The 23,419-nt window shown below is 36.6% G+C and overlaps 1 protein-coding gene across 3 annotated transcripts in view; it reads right to left on the reverse strand.

Moving 5' to 3' along the window:
- The window catches only part of Ddr (discoidin domain-containing receptor 2), a 398,282-nt gene that overhangs the window by 276,731 nt on the left and 98,132 nt on the right, over positions 1-23,419 (reverse strand). For all 3 annotated transcript variants that reach the window (XM_070106981.1, XM_070106980.1, XM_070106982.1), the window contains exon 4: positions 1,036-1,141. In XM_070106981.1, the coding sequence (XP_069963082.1) occupies positions 1,036-1,141 (106 nt within the window). The remainder of the gene's footprint in view (positions 1-1,035; positions 1,142-23,419) is intronic.

Consider the following 23,419-nt stretch of genomic DNA (forward strand, 5'->3'; position numbering starts at 1 on the left):
AGTGCTTATTGTATAGGTTAACATAAGTAAGAATACTTACGGCGAGATGCTAACCCGATAAATAAAAAAAAGTTCAAACACTGTCTCAAGAATATAAGACAGGAATAACTAATTGTGAAAGGATCGTGCTCTATATCGCTGACCTAGGTTTCGAGAGCTAAATTAGGTGACAATTTAGAGCTGCGTTCTTGTTTTAGTATGGATTTGTATTTTACACATTAATGGCGAGAGCAACTAACCGAAAGCTTTCTCCAAGCGGTTTTTGAAGGTTCTTGTGCGATATGACAATGACGCGTGGTTACTGTAACATAGTTGTATTTTGAACCCATGATTAACCGTAGAGAAGTCATGCACTTAAGCAACTTTCATTGCTTTTTTCTCATTTCGCATATTATTGTTGTTTTTCTCTCATGACATTTCTTATTTGTTATTTTTTTTTACATTTCGCTTGAGCGCCACACGCGATGTACGGTGGGGAATGCCGGCAAATAATATACATGAAAAAGCATTTGAACATGCCATAAAATAATTCATATTAATTTCAACTGTCTCATATCGTTTAGTGTGTTTATGTGCTCTTTATGTTGTTGTAATTGCTTATTTGTCTACTGTGGTTCCATTTGTTGTTGTTGCAAAAAACACAAACACTCGCATGCAGGCAAGGAATTCGTCAAAGGCACACAAGAACAAATAAACAAGTTGCAACAACAAAAAGGCAGCGGAATGCGCAAGTGAATATTTGTTTGCCTTCCTGCGCCTATGATGATGCTTCCTGTTGCGAGAAAGGAAACGCGTAGGGACGCGCATCACAAATTACGTTTAATGTGTGTGTGTATATATGTAAATATGTATGTGTGTGTGCGCGTTTTTGTGCTTTCACCTTGTTGGTGCTGTCACAATGGTTCAGTGGTTTTGCTTACTTTCTTTTATTATTTTGTTTTGTCAATACACACATATGTAAATGTTTGCATATATATATGTGTGCGCCTAACAATTTGAAGTAAGAATTGACTTTTCATGTCCTTTGTAGCTCACCTGGCATGTTGCGGGCCTACATTACCCATGTCGTGCGCTGAGCTAGCGGTAATTTGCGTATCAGCGATGGTACCGGATTCCATGCCGAGCGGCTGCTTGCAGGTGCCTGTAAGTATGCAATGGTAGAAAGAAGTGAAAAAGCGGTTAGTAGTGGGAAATAAGTGTGTGAGTGTTGGTTTTCTCTTTATATTTTATTTTTATTCTTACAGTAATATTTACATAAGCTCATTGAAAGTATTGTTTGCAGTTTATTTTTGTGCTCTTTTCTTGGTTGCTTCACTTTTTGGTGTCATTAAAAGACTAAATTGTAAATAATACGTAATAGTGCTTGAAAGTAGGCTTCATAATTAGAATTTGCAGCAATTTGACAAGCTGAGCATACAATGGTGCTGTGACAAGGATTTTAAGTGATGCTAAATTGGCTAACTTCACATTTTATTTTTATTTTTATTATACAGCCTTACAAAAAATTAATTATAAACAGAAAAAATTTAACTTCGGCTGCCTAAATACCCAACACAGTTGCATTTCTTATAACAACTATAACTAAAATTGAAAGCAGAGCCGACTAGTTCTTTCTTGCCACAAAATTTGACATAAATAACCTTCAACAGATATTTTATGCAGATGCTTATCTTGAAGTTAATCGGTCCGTTTATATGGCAGAGTAAAAAAGGCGTGCATATAATTTCAGATCGATATCACAAAAACGGAGGGACTAGTTCAAGTGTATGCAGACAGGCAGTAATCGCTAAATCGACTCAAATCGTCACGTCCTTCTAAGTATTAAAAATGAGTTAGCAAACTTATTCTGCCATGCTCAGTGTATAAAAAGTACTATACGCCTTGTTTACCTTTATATTGTGTTCACAAGTTAAGAATATATAGATGAATGTTAATGAAATGTCAAGAACTAAAGTAATAAAGAATGAAATCAACAACATCTACGTTTTCGTATGCCGAAATTGAAGATCCCGAATGATCGTACTGTACCATTAAGCTTAGATTGTAGATAGTCTCTTTGTGATTTAAATCCGTTGCTTTGGTTCAGAAGCTAAACAAATATATACCTCAGGAATACTTGCCAAGATATCTTGTTAGACAAATTGCTAACGTTTCAAATGCTCGTTCAGCGACACGAATCGAAGTCACTTATGCCTGTTTTCAAATCGCTCGAATAAAAATATTTACTTTAGGGCAATTCAAAGTGCCCGAAGAAACTCGGCTTGATAGCTAAATAGTAAAGGAAACTCTAGCAACAACACCTCACATCTGTTTTTAATAGTTTCTATTGTTAGCTTTTTTATGTCGGGAAATTTTTGCAACAGCTGAAATGATATTTTTGAGTCCAGTTTTGTCAGCGCGTTCATTTCACTAAATTAAAGCCGTGATCAATACTTTTTGAGATATTGCAAGGTTTCCATTTCATTTTCGTAAATCACGTTATAAAGTATATCTTTAACAATTTAATTTTTGAAATATATCACAAAACCTGGAATGAGCTCTACTGTATATACGCTTAAATATAGTTGTTTTTCACAGCTTCTCCTGCCATTTGTAGAATGCTCCTTGATTTTGTTCGAAGTTTCAAGCCGACAACGAACAAACTGAGAGAATTTATTATTATCCAAAAAAAATATATTTTGACAGTTTTAAAAATTAACCGGGGACGACTAGTGCTGAAAAAATATATTTTTTGATGTTAATCGAAATACGGGTTATTTCATGCTGTCGATGTCGATACAGCGGGAAATTATATATATATTATATATATTTTTTTTTCAATTATACTATTTTGAAAATGCTGTCGAAGTGATAATTTTCGTTCGGATGAAACTGGCTCCATGCTGGTTACGTGAGCCCCACATTCGTGGAAATGAACCGTAGAAGTAAATATATTACTCACGACTCACTATAGCGACTGCTATATCTAGCGATGTTCTTTCTTTATATACGTCAAGAACGCATAACTTTATGATTTTTTTTTATATTTTGTGTCTCTTGAAATATCTTGAAAAATATCTTACAAATTGATCGGTATGAATAAGAAAATTGTTAGCAAGAATTTCATATACTTTTTATCAATTGCCAAAATTCTTTAATAGCTGATTAATAATACTTAGTGACTCACACAAGGTTCATCATAAGTTAGCTGATCTAATATGTAATTCACTAATTGGATCTCAATACGCGTAAAAAATTTATCAAATAAATTCGCGTCAGTTATTCGAAGTGAATGAGCATAAGTATACAAAAAATTTGGCCACCCTTCAGTATACTGCAGAGAGCAATTAGTGAGGCTTGGCAGGCAGAGATAAAGCTAATACTAATACAAACTATTCGTGAGTGCTTGTGTGTTATAAACACACCGATTAGAGAGTGGACTTAAGTGAACATGAGAGCGAAATTGCATTTTAAAATTTTGCTAAATACCAAACATTACTTTGGCTAAACTGTTGAGCTCAAAACAAGCACTTTTTCTTAAAAAATAAATATTAAAAAAAAAAAAGTAATTTTAAACGTCGAATAATGGCTGCAGTGAGATAAATATTTATTGCATTTTAGCAATTGTATAGTGGATTAATAGATGTTTTTGTTACAACTCACAGTTAGCTGGCTGTTGACTTGCTAAATGGCTATTTTTTTTTGGGTACTCATATTTTATGAAGCTTTCTAAATTTAATTTTAAAAATTTATAAATGCAGCACTTGATTTTGCACGTAAATTCGTGCTGTGAAAAAGTAGCTTTGGTGTAAAAAAAATTAAAATTTATAAAAAGTGAAAAATTAAAAAGCAACTCCTGAAAAAAGTTGCTGTATTAGATGCGGCAGTTGAGTGCGCACTGAACTGTGAACTAACAATTCGCATTAATGCATTTCGAAATCAACAAAATTTAAATTTTTTTAATTTAAATTTTTTTGTTTTAGATTACAGCGCTTACAAAAACAAAAAACTGTTTTTTTATGGAAAAAATGATAAATATGGACAGCTAAGCATTGTTGCTGACAATGCGCGCACGCAACAGTGAAATGCAATTCGATATTTTATAGAAACTATATTTGGTATTTATTATCTATATTGTGAACTAACATATGAAACAAAAAAAATAAGAAACGTTGACTTCGGCTGCACCGAAGCTATAATACCCACAAATAAAAAGTTTTCCATACAAGCTGCTGATTCTGATAGATCAGTTTATATGGCAGCTATGCGATATAGTGGTTCGATCTTAACAATTTCACCGGAGGTTGTACCGTTGCTTTGGACAATAAATCTTACCAATTTTCGTTCAGAGAAAAACGCTGCCCATACAAGGATTTGATTCCGATCGTTCAGTTTGAATGTCAGCTATACTTGTATGCTATTGAAGTCCAATATATGCGGTTTCGACAAACGCAAAGCTTTTTGAAGCTTATGAAAAATTTTAGATTGATATCCCAAAAACTAGTGGAACCAGTTTGTGTATATACCGACAGACAAACAGACAAACGGACATATCTAAATCAAATCAGCTCATCATGCTGTTCATTTAGGTATAAATTTTATAAGGTCTCCAACGCTTCCTACTGGGTAACATATTACAAACTTCGTCGCAAACTAAATATACCCTGAGCAGGGTATAAATATAATATTATATGACACAAGTATCGTAGGGCTAAGATCGGGTGTAGCCAAATGTTTTATACTCTCTTGATTAAACGTTCGCTTAATTTCGCTAAGATATCTTACAAATTATCGTTATACATAAACGGTATAAATCCAACCGAAAGTTTGGAATTATAACATTATATTAATGGAGGTAGTATTGACTCGATGTATCCAGTTTTGATATAACGACATATCATTAACAAATATATATGCTTTCTGAGTGTAACTAAGATAACTCACTGATGATTGAGCGATTATATGGTATAAAATTAATCGAAAGTTCGAAAATATTTATATTAGGTATATGGTTGCTAGGAAAAGTATTCAACCGAGTTTACTAATTTTTGACACTAGGGTATATTATTATCAGAAATTTCAATTATATAATATATCATATATATTGAACGATATTTTCGGTATAAAGTCAGCCATAGGCTTTGAAGTCTACATTTCCTGTAACTGGTAACTGGTGGCTTGCATTGTGGTCCGAGTTTAAAAATTTCAAAAAAAATTTGCGCGAGTAGTAAAACGAAATATATTTTTTAGAATTTTTTTTTTTCGCTAAAAACTCTACTTCAAATTCATATCACGATTTTATTTTTATATAAATATTTTTAATTCTATTTTTCCACTTGCACATACAATGCGCATATTACTCTACACTCGCTGTATTTTCCATTTTACTCTTACCATTATTATCTCCGCTTTTTCGCAATAACATTGCAGTGCATTTTCATTGCTGAAAGCAATTTGATGAATTGCCATTCTGAGTGCAGCGCAAAAAATTTACACAAATAAAAAAAATTATATACATTTTTTTATGCACACGTTTTAAAAACTAACAATTTAGTGAATTATAAAGTTCAAATCGCATAGTTGCACTTGAACAGCGCTTTTCATTCAAAGCCTTTCTATTTTTGTATTGCTTCATTGCAACGGCTTACTATAAATGCTGCCATTGAATGACTATTCAACATTTTCAAGTCCTTGAATTATATGGATTATTTATAAAAAATTGTAATTGATAGCAAATTGAAGTTGGTGGATTAGGTAACTAAATAGTGTACAATATTAGAAATTGTTATGACTTAATGGTAAAAAACAAATACATTTTTATATAACTCTTTGAAATCAACGTGAGTGTTTTGTCGATTGATTGATTTTGAAAATATTAAATATTTAGATTTTATTAGTAAATAAGTTGAAAATTTGTATATATAGGTATAAACAAAAAAATAAGAAACATCGTTAACTTCGGCTTCGTAGCTATGATACCCTTTAAGGTGCATTTCTTATAGCAACTATACGTATAAATAAATTTAAAACTTTTTTATAGTACTTTCTACCAAATAATTTGACATAAACAACTTTCAAGTCGAATTAAGATTACAAGAATAAAAACATCAACAATGAAAATCTCTATCTTGATTTTGATGATTCGAAGATTATAGCATTGCCTTGGACAATAATCCCTGCGAAATTACATGAAAATTTCTTGTAAAATAAAAAAGTTTTCCATACATTTTGATCACTCAGTTTATATGACAACTACGAGTATATCCGATATATTATTTTTATACGTTTGTGATTGTCTGAATGCATTCAGTTACAAGTTGCATTTACTTTACCCCACCTCTGTTGGTCTCTGATCCCGGCCGATGCAATGTTTGTGGTCAAACACTTTCCTTATGATTTAGTAGTTTTGGTAGCGTTTGTTTGGTCTGCGTTCTAGTGGTCCGTTAAGTTTTAGAGTTCTCTTATCAGCTACTGTTCTTGGGCTCTTTGGTCTTTCATGATTTTGACGGCTATTTCGCAGACCGCATTCCACTTAGCTTTTGATTCAACCATTTGGTAGTAGTAAAATCAAATCTTCAGAAACGTGCTAACATGGAGTCTGCAGAATGCAGAGTATGCGCGATGTAAGATGAGACACTAGAATTCTACATCTGTGAATGCGCAGCAATCAATCGGTTGAGACGGCATATTTTCCACGACTCCCAATCATCCAATTTAACAGATATTGGCCAATCAGGTTGGAAAAAATCAGACATCTAGTCAAGTTCACTCAGTTGCTGTACAGGGCTGGTACCAACTTGGGTCTAATGATGGCTTAAGGGCGGTCAGGCCTTTCAGCGGCTTCTTTTTCAAGCAACCATTAAACTTAACCGAAAGCACTTTCGTATAAAAGTTATAAGTATATAAGTTTTAACATCAATAGATACGTGAGTATTTCGTTGTTAGCAATAATTGAATCCATAGATTCAGATTCTCCACCTCAGGAGGACTAAGACACTTGGTCCAACAAGTAGTACACACTCAACGAGTACTCAACTTTGGCGGTCGCTTAATAAAAGAGTGTAAAAAAAAAATTAAAATTTCAGAAGTTTCGTCCGTCTTAAGGATTAATAATAGGTTACTTTTTCTTAGCTGTGTGGTTTACATATAATATGCGTCATTTAGAAAATATTTGCTTGCATGCTTAAATAATTGTTATAATTTGCAATGCAAAACAAAGCATAAATCATGTCCTATATTACCACTTTTTATTGAAATTGACGCAACCATTTAAGGAGCTTTAACAAAGTCAGTGTCCCCCCGTTACTATCGCCCAGTTAAGCAAGAAAGGAAAAAACTTTGTACAACTGAGGCCACACGCGCGGCAAACAAAGTGGAGACCAAGCCGAATACAGCATACTCCATCAAACTGACTGATTAACTGACCGACAAACGCATTGATTGACTAAAGTTATTGCTTTTATTGATTGACGCAATTACAACAACAAACAGGCTGACTTAAATGGCCTGATTGGATGGGCCAGTGGTGAGCAAGAAGAACTGAATTACTTAGTTCATACACACAACTGGTTAACGAGTCGCACACGAGTGTCAGCGTGGCCGACAGAATGGTTAACTGACTAAGTGACTGACTGCAGGCTGGACCGACCAAGTGGTACGGTAGCGATGGTTACAGCGGTGGACGGACTGTTTGACTGCCACAATTTACTGCCGCTACGCCTAAACGGACTGTTTAAATGCCTCTTGGAGATATTCAAGCGAACTTGTAGGAACTATGTGTATATAGGTATGTGCACCACAACGTTTGACCGAAATTCAAAAGCTGACCCCGAAAGCGCACGCTGGCAATTGGATAAACTAAAGCGTTCTTAACTCGCACACGCATCATCATACGCAGGTCTCGAAATCCTTAACAAACAACTTTAAGGCTCAATCAGTCTATAAAGTCTCACAGGCAACAACAATGAGTTAACGTTGTGAAGGCAATTGTTGTATATGAATAATAGCAGCAGCAGCCGTAACTTGGCAGTGGTGAGTTTGCTCTACAGCCGCACATACACATACTCGCAGCATGCCACAGAATATTTAGACCTTTTGCGCTCATGTTTATTAATGAACGCGTTCCGAACCAAAAGCATGCCAGTCGGCCGGGCTACTGTTGCTGCAACATTGGCTAAATTTGCGGCTGCTATCGCCCGTGTTTAGCTATGCGTGGTTGTGTATGTATGCATGTATGTTTGGATTTACTACAGCCACTTCTCCACATTATCAACACTATCAGCAACATCATCGTGGTCAAAGTCATTTGATATTCTATTTGGTAGCGTTCAAACCGAGTGCGCGCTGTATGTCTTGTGGCACAACTAAGCAGCACCTATAATATATCATTGTTGTTGTTGCTTTCCACAGCTACTATAAAGGCCGCTGTCGCTTTTATTATGAATGCTTGCTGCTGTTGCGGCAATTGGCCGCGGTTGAGTGGCTGCGCTGCCACAAATTCACAAATACTTTCACAAACATTCACATACATCCACACACACACATATATATATAAAAGTATATGTATACAAAGCACGCATTTATTCATCAATATATTCGTGGCAGCTACTCAGTGGTTCTCATTGCTGCCACACATTGTTCAATCGCCGTCAATCGCCGCTGCGGCCGTTCACTGGTGCGGGTCCACCAGGAAGTTGCTAATGGTTGTGAGTTGATGAGTTGGCGGTCGTTTAGTTGCGGCTGATTGATTTGTTCGCTAATTTATTATGAAAATATTAAATGAAGAAGTGTATAAGTTGGATGGGATTATGCGAGCAAACATTGTTAATTGCACTTTTCTTCGACCTATTAGTGTGACTAATTAATAGATTGGAAATAAAACGCAAGCAAATGCCGTGCGAATATTCGATGGTGCAATTTTTGTATTGCTTTATTTTGTTCTGGCTTTAAAAAGTAGGTGATTTTGATCACATGTCTAACGCTTAACCCACACCTCCAAAAGCATCAAACCTGATAGCGTTTAAGGAATATGACCTATTAAATATCCGCTTTTCATCCGCAAACTAAAGGAAATAATTTCTTAGCAGCTTACGGAAGAGTGATCACAGAACAGGTATCTCATTACTAGGCGCTAAAGCAAGCCCTATTAATTTACAACCTGTGTCGTCTGTTTTTTTTTTAATTAACTTGTAGTTACATATGTATAGATACGAGCATATAGAGAGAAGATAAATACTTCTTTAAAAGCTTGGCTATCATTGCAGGTATTATGGGCCAATAGGAGAAGAATCGTATGCCATCAGGCCAACGCCAGGCCACACACATTGATGCTGACTAGCTGGAATCTCCAAGAGTTTGGGTGAGAGGTTCTTATGCATCCAACTTATACGGGACCGGTACCAAGTGATAACTATCTGCTCTTGTCTATGGCGAATGATTTTGCAGGTAGAAAACGTGTCTCAAGAGAAGCTTGTCAAAATCGACTGTCCCAATAAGGTTGAGATTTCTATGAGAGTGACATTATAAAAATATCTTCAAAATAGCAACAACCATAGATATCAAACAAAACGGTGCATATCTGACATAAATCGGATTATTCTAATTATGCTATATAAAAACCCAAATGAATGCAAAAAAAAAAAAACGATGATGTTAGACTCAGGAAAGCTGGGTATATGAGTGCTTCCAAGCAGGGGCACACTGAAAACATCCGTTACTTAAATTTTATCTGAACCACTGCAACGTGGACCTCCTTGTGGTTTCTTCTCTGCACTCATACCTGTGAGGAATAAATGGATGGGCTAAAGTCGATGGGAAAGAAGTGCAGTGAGCTTATTTAGGAGTCGTGAACTCTCCATCAACTCTAGCTTCAGGACCACTGCAGTGTCTTTCAAGCGGAAGTGGCTAACAGGAGGTAGCAGTAGCTGTACTGCAGTGCAGCGTTCTTTAGAGAGGTGTATATTCACTACGAAAGCAGAACGACACTACTGGCCTTGAGATCGCTGGCAGTGTGCTTAAGACTTGTTAAGGCTTGTCTGATGGCATTAGGTTATTTTGTTAAGCGACTTGTTAGCGTAATTTGTCACAACGGCATAGCTGGAAAATGCCAAGCCGCTAAACTTGCAAGAGAGAGCAACCTTACCCCAATTTCACTAGATTGGAAACAAGTCGGTACTCTGTTATCCTCTTGGGCTCTTGCACTCAGCTCAACAAACGGTGGTCAAGCACTTGTGCGGCTGCGAATTCTTTTTGGCCCAAAGTGAAACGTGAGAGGTGGATGGATGGATTTTGTCCAAGTTGTATGAGAAAGAAGAGGTGCAATTTTCTAGGCACTTTCTTCTTTATTGGCCAACTTTTGCCAGACCGAGGTTGAAATATCTCGGTAGACACACTTTAGCTAATTTCTGTGAAGCGGCAGGGATTAATGTAAGCCGTCTTAAAAAATTTCTGGTAAGCTCAAAACGTTTCGTCGTTGACAGTCGGGTGATCCATATCTAGGAATTTTGGGAATCACAAAAGACCAGCGTTCACAGCTACACAACTGGAATATTGTGAACTTAAAGGGAGAGTTTAGTGTGAAACCACTCATAGATGACTTGAGATGACTTAAATGGTATACTTTGACGACGGGTGCAGTTCGGTGGATGAACAAATAAGGTAGTGGAAATTTTTCGAAAGACATGATATTATATGTACAAGTCCCGAAAGCGACAATTGTTTAAAGTAATAATAACACACAGATAGGGTTGTTCCTGAATATAGCAGAAGGTCTAGGAAATCTTTCGACCCTGATATAGTTCACTACCATATGTTTGAAAAATTAACAACCAAAAAGAAAAATTTTTAAATTGTCAACTCAAATCCAACAATATGATCTCTTGATTATTAGTTCTACCTAGCCAGCAATTGCAATCAAAATACAAATATTTCAACTCTTATTAAATGCCAAATAAAAATCAGTAGCTAAATATTTTTTTTTTTTTGTAAATCTAAACTTCTCATAACAAATTTCAAATTTGCCAACGTTAAAGTCGCCGATTAATAGCCACGGCCACCCTCTACCTTCTCAACGCTTGCAACAACACATTTCAGCACCAACTGTTGCTGACTGACTGCCTTGTTGTCGATTAGTTGTTGCATGCATAAAGCCAATGAGCCGTACAACATGCTGGCGTTTTATGAATGCAGTAACAACAAATACAATAACAACAAAAATAAGTATCTACAGTGGCGCTAATAAACAAAATACGAAGGGAGAGCAGCGAAAGCAATGACACAAGCAGAAAGCAAAAACAACAACAACATCAACGAACATTGCTAAGTATTTACTAAGGGAAATGGTAGCGCTAACAACAAATACTACTAAAACAAATTGCGGCGGCAACAGCGACAGCAGCATTCGCATTCAACTTCATTTACAGTTGTGTTGTTATTAGCGCTGTGCGTTTTGTTATTGGTTTTGTTGTTGTCGTTGCCACGCTGGTGCCTTTGCAGTCATAAAGTACGCGTTGTTAACTTTGGCTGTTATTTGGCTGTTGCCATTTATGTTGCCACGCGTCATTGCATCGCACAGCTCCGTCATAATTCACATTATTTAAACTTTTACGTTGTTCTAGACGTGAATTTCGTTGGTGTTTTTGTAGAGAATCTGGCATTTTCAGTCCTTATTTTTATTAATTGCATAAAATATTTTTTAGCTCTGTAAAAATCAAAAAACGATCTGATACGAGTACACTGTTAAGAGATTACCTTGAATTTATTGCTCCGAAGAACCACACTACGTTTGTTTTGAATTCCGTTTTGTCTTCCAGATAAGATCGTGCATTTTCGAGTACGAACTTCAAATGTTTACTAAGCAGGAAAACTGTCTCAATCTAGAAAGACTTAGAACTGAACCACTTTTGCAAATTGTTCAACTTTAATAACCGAAGGCTCGACCTTCCCAAGCGACATCGGTCCGCTCTATGGGCTCATGTTGAGGAAAAGTTCCAAGAAGCCAAACCTTAGAGCAAAACTTCACGCGTGTGATTCGCCAGTTACCAGTCGGAATGCTCGAACGAGTCATCGAAAATTGGACTCAAGAGATGGACCTTCTAAAACGTAGCCACGGTCAACAAATAGCTAATCGCTGCTAATCTCTAAAGTCTGCCCTCCTTGCTTGCCTCTGTGAAAATATGCATCACTACATCACAAATCGCGACCTGGCGGCTCCTTCTCTGCGAACATACTGGGATAGATAAATAGGCCGGGCGATACCATTAGCAAAGAGATATAGTAAGCTTTTGCATTGCTGCCTCGAAACTGGTTGATAGGTCACTGAAGGCAAGTCAAGGAAAGTTTGACTTCTTTATCAGTAGCATCAGATCACTTGGTTATTTGACTTGTTTGAGGCGATGAGTTAGAGTGGAACCACCGAAAATAGAAAAGCTAATATAGTTCGCTATCCTAATGTGCTCTAACTGTGAATCTATAGATCTTCTGTGAGCTTGACATGTGGAAGAACTTGTGCGGCTGCGAAATTTTTCTGGTCCATAGTGAAATGCCAGATGATCTGAACTACTTGCTCTTAGCGATGTTCATTTCTGGCTAGACATAGATTAACATGTGGTGAGACGGATGAAAATTGCCTAAGCTGTATAGAGAAAAGCGATCTAGGTAAATTGTTCAGCTTTTGCCAGACTGAAGTAATTTTAAGGTTAGGAATCTGATGCTGAAATGGAGCTTCCCCAAAAGTTAATATTTAAAAGTTAGGGACCTGTAAGTAATATATTATAGTATGTAATGCTTGTAGAGTCGCATCTGGCTAAAAGTTTTTCTTTTCGGGACAAGTTATTTATGTGAAGTCTTCTCATTACAGAAATGTAGGCGATGGTTTTAAATAAATTTCGTCGTAAGCTGAGGTCGAACTGGGGCACCGCGGAATAGTATTGCAATCCACAATACCGCGGTAAAACTTTGCGTTGAGAAACTTCCTTAATTTGTCTTAATTAAAGAAATTTTAGCCAAATAGTTATATTTTCATGTGAACATTTTGAATATGAGAACTCCAATTGCAAATATTATTCCCATCGGTATGAAGTACTCCACATGACCAAAAAAAAAAAAATTGGTCGTATCAATTAACGCTGCATAATTACATAACTGAGCAACGGGGTACCAAACGAAAATTTATTGTGCAAATTTGGCAAAAATAATAAAAACAACTGACATAGCCAGCTTCAATTCCGGTAATGAATATAAAGAGCAAAATAACGGCTAATAACAGCAAAAATAATACGCGAGACACAACTAATAGAGAGCAAACTCAACTCTGAGGGTTTCCAGACACCAGCATACCAGATTTCATTGGGTTTAATTAATACTTCGAGTTACTAAAAGCTCTACTGCAAGTGCAAAGCCAAAAGCGGCGAGCAGCGATTACACACATCACTGATAAAACAACAACCACAATAACAGCAACAACAATGCGAAAACAATAAGTAACCTGGAGCAGCAAAGGCAACGCCGGTGTAAATTCACGTCAATTAGAAATGAAAATGGAGATTTAGCCGCAAGTGCCGAGGTAAGGAAGCGAATGGCAGCGCAAAAGCACTGGATCGCGAAGAGACGAGAGAATTGTGCGCAAAGCGCCAGGGAGTAATTGGAGAGAAGGACCAAGCGGCCAAAACAACGGAAATGTAGCGGATACAGTTACACTTTTGGGAGGAAAAAGGTATAAAAAAAAAAACATGCAACAACAAAAGCAAAGTGTAGCGGAAAATGAAAACTCGCCATAAGGTAAAGTTATTCTTGCTGCTTTCGCATTCCCGCTGCTGTAACTGGATCTGCAACAGCAACGGACCTCATACATCAATTAGGCAACTTTGTTTTGAACAAGTTGGTGGGTAACATAGTGGGCGCGCCGCGCTAAAGCTTGCCTGCTCGTTTGCTGACTTTTTCATTTACTGTGAATATTCGCGAAACGAATGGCAAGCAACAGTGGAATTGCAAACCAAAAGCACAGACGACGCAACAACAACAACAACAACTGGCAGGAATGCAAATACGTTGAGGCACACACACATATGTATATACACATGTACACACAGCTGCATAAAGAATTTAACGTTATTGAACAATGCCAAAACACAATACAAAGTAAGCTATCTAACGGTGCGGGGGTGCAGCGGAGGCAAAAAAGTTTGCATAAAAATACCGAAAAACGAAACAATTCAATTTGAAATGCCAAAACAACACAGCTTGAATAACCAAACAACAACAACAATAAAGTTTACAAGCATATTGCTGCAGCGCCTCCACCTTCGACTACACACACATACACACACACATACATATGCATACGTACAAACGAAATATTCGCAAAATCGTTAATTTAATTAACTGCACAAATACGCGGAAAAGTATTTTCATTACGAGCATATGGTCGATTTGTGTGTATTTTCGTTTGCGGAGGTGGTTTGCTTTCGATTTAGGCGAAGCCGCTGGCTGTGGAAAATCAAGCGAATCACTGCTGCGCGCATCGCTGATTATAAGGAAAACGAATTAAAAAGAACAAACAACAATAAAAATCATTAAAAGAGCTTTAATAAATAAAGTTGGGAGAGTGCCGAAATTAATGCGAAAATATGGCAGCACTAGTTATGTGGGCAACATGTCTCAAGGTAAAAGCCGCACATTTGGAAAAATTATAAATTCGAAATAACTTTTAAACTTTTAAACTTAATGTAGGCGCACAAATATATGTATGTAGTTGGAGGCGAAAATGTATGAGTTCATAGTTTCATGAAGTTTAAAATCACCCTCGACATCGCTTATACCCAACATAAGTATAATGCTAAGTGGACCTGGTATATCATTCGCGGAAAGCAAAGGCTGTCTTATTTCGGTTAATATTGAAAAATGTACTGTAATTATTATTTTATGTTTCATAAGGCGTGTTGGAATTACAGATGTTCTGTCCTCGCTGTTAAATGTGATATCTTTTCAGACCTTAGGTACATATATATCAAGTCTATACACAACAAATCCATTACCTTTTCTATAGATTACTAAAAAATTTTCTCCGACAGTTTTGTGATTGCCCAATATTGTTTTAGCACTAGTCAAAGATGGACACCGGCAAAGAGAAGCTATGCCTATTATAAAGTTTTAATTGGATAAAATCGAAAACGCAAAACAGGCGGTTGAAAATGTGAATAGTAGTATAAGAAATAAGACTGGATAAAAAAAGTATGGACCGAATTTCCATCTACTAATCATTGCCGAATCGCAACAAAATCGATCCGTTAATGAAGCGAATGGTTACTGGTGATCAAAAGTTGGTTACTTTCGACAAGGTCAAGGGAAAAGGGTTGTGGTCGAATCTAGGAGAGCCGACCAAACTCTTAATTCGAATATACAAGTATACTATCCACAATTGGGCTGTCTTAGAGAAGTTGTGGCCAAATAGTAGAGTAATTGTGCTGCATCGGGACAACGCGAGGCCGCACACTTCGATAGTGACTCGCCAAAAGCTCTAGGAGCTTGGTTTGAAGGTTTTAATGTATCCACATTTTATACCGGACCAGACGTCAAGTGATTTCCATCTGTTCCTGTTTATGGCGAATAATTTTGCTGGTGAAAAATTCGTCTCACGAGAAGCTTGCAAAAATCGACTGTCTCAGTGTTTTGCCAATAGCGACGATATTGTTTACCAATATAGAGAGTGGCATAATGAAATTATCTTCATAATGGCCATAAGTTTAGAAGCTGAATATTTAATCTAAGTCGGATCATTCTGACTATGCTAAATAAAACCTTTCATTAAAAGCAAAGATAAAGAACATTTTTTTATTAGACTTTATATTCTTTTGATATGACAATTTTTTAAAAATCAAAGATTTGGTATTTGGAAATTATCGATTGACAAATGAAAATTTAGCTGATAGTGTTGTAATAACATTTCGCTCAGGTCAAACCATTTTGAAAGATGTTTTGTGTCTTAAATGCATCAGGTCGCGATTGGTGTCAAAATCGCTAAATTTTTTGTGTCGCATTAATGTGTGTGAAACTTTGCTTTCTGACTATTGCGACCACTTCAAAAGCATCATTACTGAAGACGAGACTTCGACTTACGCAGACAACCCTGAAACCACCAGCGAATATGTGAAGAAAGCAAAACTGAAATAACCACGGAAAAGTCAATCAGAAATCAAGGTCATGTTGGGCGTTTTCTTATTCTTTAGTTGTAGTGCGTTATGAATTCTTTTCGCTGGGCCAAACTGTCAGCAAAGAATGTTATTGAAGCGTTATGCGTCGTTTGAGTGAGCTTTTCAATGAAACGGCCGATATTATGGGCGAAAAACTCTTGGTTACTTCATCACGATAATGCTCCACGTCATACTGTAATGGTTCTTTGCGACTTTTTTTTGCCAAAAACTTGACTCGTATCATTCTGCAACCACCGTAAGCGCCTGATTTGGTTTCGTGCAAATTCTGGCTATTCAGCAAACTCGTAAGGCCCCAATGCGGTCTAAATCTTTATCTGCACCTCATATATTTCTAATATAATGATTTCCGTTTATAGTATTAAGGCTACCATAGATCTTTATAGCTTCATCGAGCCTCCAATTGGAGACTCATGAATTATTAAAATAACTAATTTGAGTTACTTACACAAATTAATATTAACATAATCCAAAGCAACTTTATTAGCGACAATTTCAGTAAACTAAATCGTGACTAAATAAATCAAAACGAATGACGCTAAACGCAAAATCCACAGTATACAAAAATAATATATAACGACTGCAAGTAAAAGCCGCAATAATGTCAATATATAATATTATGCCAGGAAATGCCATTAATTTGCGTGCGAAGTCTGTAAACCCCAAAACCCACTGGCTGCGATTTGCATCTTAAATGCATGTCAACAACAACATGCTGCAAAAATCGTACACTAACGGCACATATGCACATAAATGACTTCATGCGATTGTGCGCATGTGAAATAGCGCGCCGGGCCATGCCAGCTGTCAAATGCCAACTAGCGGCTAAGCGTTATCAGCGAATCGCACATATGAAATTTATCGTTTACATTACGTTACACACACACACACGATAGTTCAAAAAGCAACAATCGTAACAGCAACAACAAGCATAGCTGCAAAATAGCGCTCGTATTTGTAAAATTAATAGCGCGCGCATGCGCAATGCGATTTTCCGCTGCAACAACTATTAATTGTTATTTAATTTTTTCAACACTTTGTCGAGGAACGATCAACAGCGCGGTGTGTACGGCTCGCTAAGCCTTACACGGCGCACACTCACATTTTGATATGTGTTCGCTTTGAGCGACGCGAAAAAGCTTGAGAAATTTATTAACACTGATTTGCTGATATCGGTGTATGGCATCTTAGAGGAAAAATCGCACGCGGTTTAATAGAGAAAACTTGTTGAACTCTTAGTTGTGGCAGCTACTAAGCTATTGCGGCGGACGAAGCATATACGCTATTACGTATAGTATTTGCAGGGTATATGATGGTCCTAATGCAAAGTGCTCAGCTTTTTTCGTTTACTGAGGCCGTACCACTAATCTTCAGATCGATACAGACGATTGAAAAAAATTTTGGTATATGACATCTTAGCGAAATTTTGGAAAGAGCTTTACGAAGTTTCGACTATGGGCCGCTAACAACGGACTAGGTGTTAACCCTCACTCAGAGCTACAACAATTTCTCTGTCCCCACAGTAAAATATTTAAGGCTCGAGAACGCTGCCAAACTGAACTGGAAAACGAATTTAAAAAGCTTATAATACTTAGCAGAATCTGGGCCTTAGAGCCGATTATAGTCATGTGTATGTATCAACGTAGGTATAGACCAATTCTTATATTTGGAGTACTGCTTTCGTGGCCAGCATTGAAAAAACAATATATTGTAGTATCAGAAAGCTGACTGAAAAACAGAGAACAGCCTGCGCAGCGGTTGCCGGGGCTACAAAGTCATGTCCGATTAATGTGCTTAATATGCTCCTAAATCAACTGTCCATAGAAGTTTTCATTTGGTAACTAGCAGCATGTTCTACTATAAGGATTAATGAGAACCTGGTGTGTTATGGACATAGTCCTGAACTAGCTCAGAACAAATTAAAGTAAATCAGACTATATCCCACCAAGGTTGGATTTCAATAGTTATTTCCAGGTGAGGAAAGTACCCTTCAGACGGGAATAAAGAAGATGTTTATCATCTAAACTCAATCTAAACCAACGGGTCCAAAACGAACTGCGGAAGAGGGTCAATGATATTGACATATCTTTATCTATCCGCCCAGCAAACTCAACTAGCATCTTTCAATAAAAATGGCCTGTGGCATAAAAATGGCCTGTGGATCTCTATTGAATAACTACGCGAGTATTCAGAAAGCTACTAAATACATAGATAGCCGGGTAGTTGTGCTAGTCTTATCGTCGTCAAGCCTTAATTCGAACATAGTCAACAAATATAGAAAGGCTTTAAGCTTTTTGGTGGGTCAATTCCATTTGTCCATAATTTGGGTTTCTGATCACAGAAACATTTTCGGCAACGAAAACGCAGAGGTGTCGGCAAGGCAGATATAATACCGTGCCCGCTAGCAACGATCAAGAGAAAGGTTAATACACAATTTTAACAAATAGCTCAGAAGAGATGGATATACACACTTACAGCTGCTGTAACAGCAGGGGCATTGGCCATTTCGAGAACATGGGTTAAAAATGGAAATGCCATATAACAATATCTGACGCTGGTTGGAAAATCAAAGGGTATAAAGAAACGGTTTTACACTTTCTCGTGAATGCTCAGCTCTATCGCAAACATGTGCGATATGTACTAAGGTTTTATGATCAGATCATTTTCGATTAAAATTTTTATTGTAGACCCGAACATTACTTAATTATGAGTGATTTACATATGTTTAAGGACACAAAATTTTACAATAATACTGCGATATATTGTATTCTAATTAAGAAACTGATACGGAACGGATATTCTGAATAGATAAGACAAAGCGTTCATAAGTTCACAAGGTTGAACACTAAGTCTTGAAAGAGGACTATCGAATAAAATTCATGAACCGACAGAGAAAGGTCTTCTGAGGTGACCGTGGGTACGATCTTAGATCTGATCTGAAATATTTCGACTTAAACAAGCAAAACCCAAGCACATGGAATCCATAAAGTAAATGTCGTTGAGATCCCAAATGAGAATCGCAGATTTTCGGTCTGGTCTCAAAAACGCTCATTTTGTATAAATTATAGTTCGATGTGGGTTTGTGGGGCGAGTAAAGATTTATCATCCCGACACCTATCTTGGAAGAAATGAAAAGGTAAAATACCCGCCTTTAAATTGACCACCTATTTGGCAATTATATATAAAGTACAGCTAGTCACCCTAAGTAAACAAAAATGGCGGTCCAAAGTCCATACGTTTTCGGAATTAATAAAGAAATATCTGACTTTTTAGGATTTGTCCAACTTCTCTCTAATTATGGTACACTGAAGCGGAATTGTATCATTGTATTCTATCCGTTTTTAAAAACATTAATTAAATATTGGCTTGTTTTTGAACCACCCTTTCAATGTACATGAACATATGTGGCATGTGGCAAGCGATACATTGCAATCACGATAAACTCATTTAAATAACGTCACTTGAATGGGGCGTAAATATATGATATGGCCTATATCTCATGTGACTATACGGTTATATGTATGTTCGTTACATATTGCTTCGCTGCGGCACTCAACTCTTGCTCTTGGACAACTGTCAATTCTGTCCGTCAGTCAATGACCGCCACTCTATTATTTGACAGCCGCGCACGCCACTGCACTTTTTACATCTCAACACCTTTGTTGCCTCGACACTACGCGCATTTTTCTTGTACTACTAACTCCACTTTGCCTCCCGCTCCATAAGCTGGGCGCGCTGGTTTTTGTGGCGTGCTTGCCTCTGAGTTTATATGTGTAGTCTCACATGGCCTAAATAGTGACCGCTTAGTCGGAATGTCGCGCATATGTTGCTGCATCAGCCAATCACTACGGCGTGTGTGCCTAAAGGCTATTTTAAGCTATCATTTACCAGTTCCTTGAGTTTAATATGCTGTTGTGATCGTTTTAAGTTTGCCATAAATTCTTACAAATCCTGGTAAGCTGATTTGATTAAAGCAATCAATGTAGCGGCGAGGAGAGATTTAGTTGGTAATTATTATTGTTGTAGTGATACGCTTACAGAGTTGCTATATCCGTTTACATAACTTAATCAAAACTTAATTGTGGTCTGTTATCTAATGGTGGATAGTGTGGATGGGGTAAAGTTGATAGTAAGAAATATACCAAGAGCTCAAATTTGAATCGGATTGATATATTTAAACGGAGTGCATAAAACCTTTATCGATAATATTGGCCATTGATTATGACAACATGGACTTGTCTCATGCGCCTTGTCGTGTAACTTCTGATAACATTGAGATGTGATAAAAAATATGTTCGAAAAGCAGCACCCATACTCCCTCAGCCGATCTCTAAGAGGATCTCCGAAAGAAGGTGTCTGGCCATGAGAAAGATCTGCTAAAAATTATCTCACGTCTAAGATCCCAAATATATATATATATATATTATATTAGTATGGATCAATACCGGTAATAATCGAGCGACTAGGTAAAATTTTGATTTTTGCCAAAATGGCGACTATACAAATTTTTCGATTTTTGAAAAAATTCAGACTTCAGAGTGGCTTAAAAAATCGTAGTAATTGTCGAAATTTTTTCTTTCGTTCTTTACCTGACAAATATATTTGAGAAGGTCGTGCGAAAACTTAAAGTCTCAGCCGTTTCGGAGAAATTTTTTTCACCGACTGCTTAAGTTTAAAAAAATTCGGTCATATCTCCGAAACAATTTGACGGATCAACTCCGAATTTTTGGATAAAATTATATTTTAGAATATATGTAAATTCGATTTACATGCCAATATAAAATTCGATATTTGCTAGAGGATATAAACGCTTAATGGTTCTGAAGTTCTTACAAAACGTTTTTGCTCTGGCAAGTCAACTTAAATGAGAGCGGTTAAAAACTGCCGAAGAGCTGAGTTAAAAGTAATATAAGTCCCAGTTTTAGGTTGATTTCCTCGCTTTTAACATAAGAGCGATTTATTTCAGTTATTTTTATCAAGTACTTAATCAGAAGAACTCTCAGATTCTTTCATAAAATATAAGGGATCATAAAGTACTCACAAAGCCTTGTTATTCTGCTCTATTTTTTATTTTTTTATCTTAATTGCCCTTTTTATTGATGTCGGCTCGCACATCAACAAGCAAAAATATTAACATTAAGTAAATAATTATAAGCAATCATTCAGTGTTTAAGCGCCATAAGTCAAAGCTTAAAATGCGAGACGGCTAACAAAAAAAAAAACGAAAATAATGATTATGCTGAAGAATATAAATGAACACGAGAAAAGATTGTGAAGTAAAGGCACAACTTTAGTATTTAGTAAATAGAGCGAGATGATGAGTGGCGGGTTAAAGGCAGTGGCACTTGAAGTGCAAGAAAATGCGTTGAAACTGAACATCAACTAAAATATTCCAATTCTCAGCTGAGTATCCAAGCATATTCACGCAACATGTGGCACAAGCTTTGGCAGTAACAAGCCATTAGGAGAAAAAAAGGAGAAAAAAAGTTAACTAAAGTTGCACTGAAACTATAATACCCTTCATAGCTGCATTCCTTATAGAAAAGAGGATATAAAAAGATCTTAAAGTTAAATTTGATTGCTCATTTTATATGACAGCTATATGCTATAGTAGTCCGATTTAAGCGATATGTACGGAGATTGAAGCTTTGCTTTAGACAATAAATCGAACCAAATTTCGTAAAGATATCTCGTCATATGAAAAGGTTTTCCATATAAGGATTGGATTTTGAACGATCAGGCTGTAAGGCAATCCGATATCGGCGGTTCCAACAAATAAGCAGATTTTTGGGGAGAAAAGGTTGTATGTAAATTTTCAGCTCGAAAATTGTGGGTCATATCTCAGAAATTGAGGGTCTAGTTGCTGTTCATTTATATACTATATACTTTATTGAGTCTGTAACCTCTCTTTCTGGGTGTTACAAACTACGTGTCAAATTTATATACCCTATTCAGGGTATAAAAACGACGCACGTTTATGGGGGTCATGCTGCGTAATGTAAAAAAAAAAAATATTTTTTGTTTTTGTAAAAAAAACAAACACAGAAGTATTGTTTTTGTACAATAAATGAAATAAGAAAATCTGCTGGCCGTCAGCGGCCCACTTAATCAACATCTTCTCGGCCGGCCGGCTGGGGGGCCAAGGCAAGCCCCATTACAAACAAACAAAATCATAAATACAAAATACATAAGTTAGTGAAAGACCGCAAGTAGCTGTGTGTGTGCGTGCAGCAGTGTGTGCGTGTGCATGTGTTAATGTACAAGCCCAAAAACTCATTTACACAACGCAATTACCTAATTATATGCTTATACACAAACAAACAAATAATTAGATAAATACATGAATAAATATAATTATTGCAATCACTCTTTCATACACTTACAAACAAACATATACCCACAAGTATAGTATTTGGCTGGTTTTTCAACTTTTCATCGTTCATTTGGCACCAACTCAGCCAACTGTTGTCCGCGCGTTACATTCAATGCACATACACACACACAAAGTCTGTCTATTGGGTACAATTCCCAGCTGTATTGCATATTGATGAACACTGTGCATGACAGATTGCTGGTAATGAATTATATTTAATTATGAAAATCAATTTAGTATTTTTCGGTCGATGTAAGACGTACTGCTTCCTCCTCTTTGCTGTTAGGCGGTCTTCTTATGTGCCTTGGAGATTTATCTGGGAAGTGGGTCAGCGAGTTGGCAGATAATGCTTTTGTAATACTTAGGGAATATCAGCACTTTCTATTGGAATAATCATACAATAGAATTTGTGTATTGTTATTGTGTACCACGCTCATCTTAGAAACCATTTAAAAAGTGAAAATATTTTAATTTTGCTAAATTTATAAATTTTTTTTTAAACTTTTCTTCTCAAAACCTCAGCAAACAGAAATCCTATATTTTTACACCATTTAAAGGTATAGTATAGTTAGATTAATCCTATTAGGGTCAAATATGCAACGTTTCATTTGATAACTTGTTGGATTTTAAAGTAAAATTTCATAATCTCACTCTTATAGAAATCCTCGTCGCTATTGCCAAAAACTGGGATTGTGAATTTTCAGAAGTTTCTTATGAGAGAATTTTTTCAGCAGAAAAATCATTAGCCATAGACAGGTGCAGGTAGCAATCATTTGGTGCCAGAATCGAAATTTAAAGTGGATGCATAAGAACCTCCAGAGCTTCTTGCCAGCCACTTTCGATGTACCCGGCTTGGCGTTTT

Source organism: Bactrocera oleae, chromosome 3 (assembly GCF_042242935.1).
Source record: "Bactrocera oleae isolate idBacOlea1 chromosome 3, idBacOlea1, whole genome shotgun sequence".
NCBI classification, from domain to species: domain Eukaryota; kingdom Metazoa; phylum Arthropoda; class Insecta; order Diptera; family Tephritidae; genus Bactrocera; species Bactrocera oleae.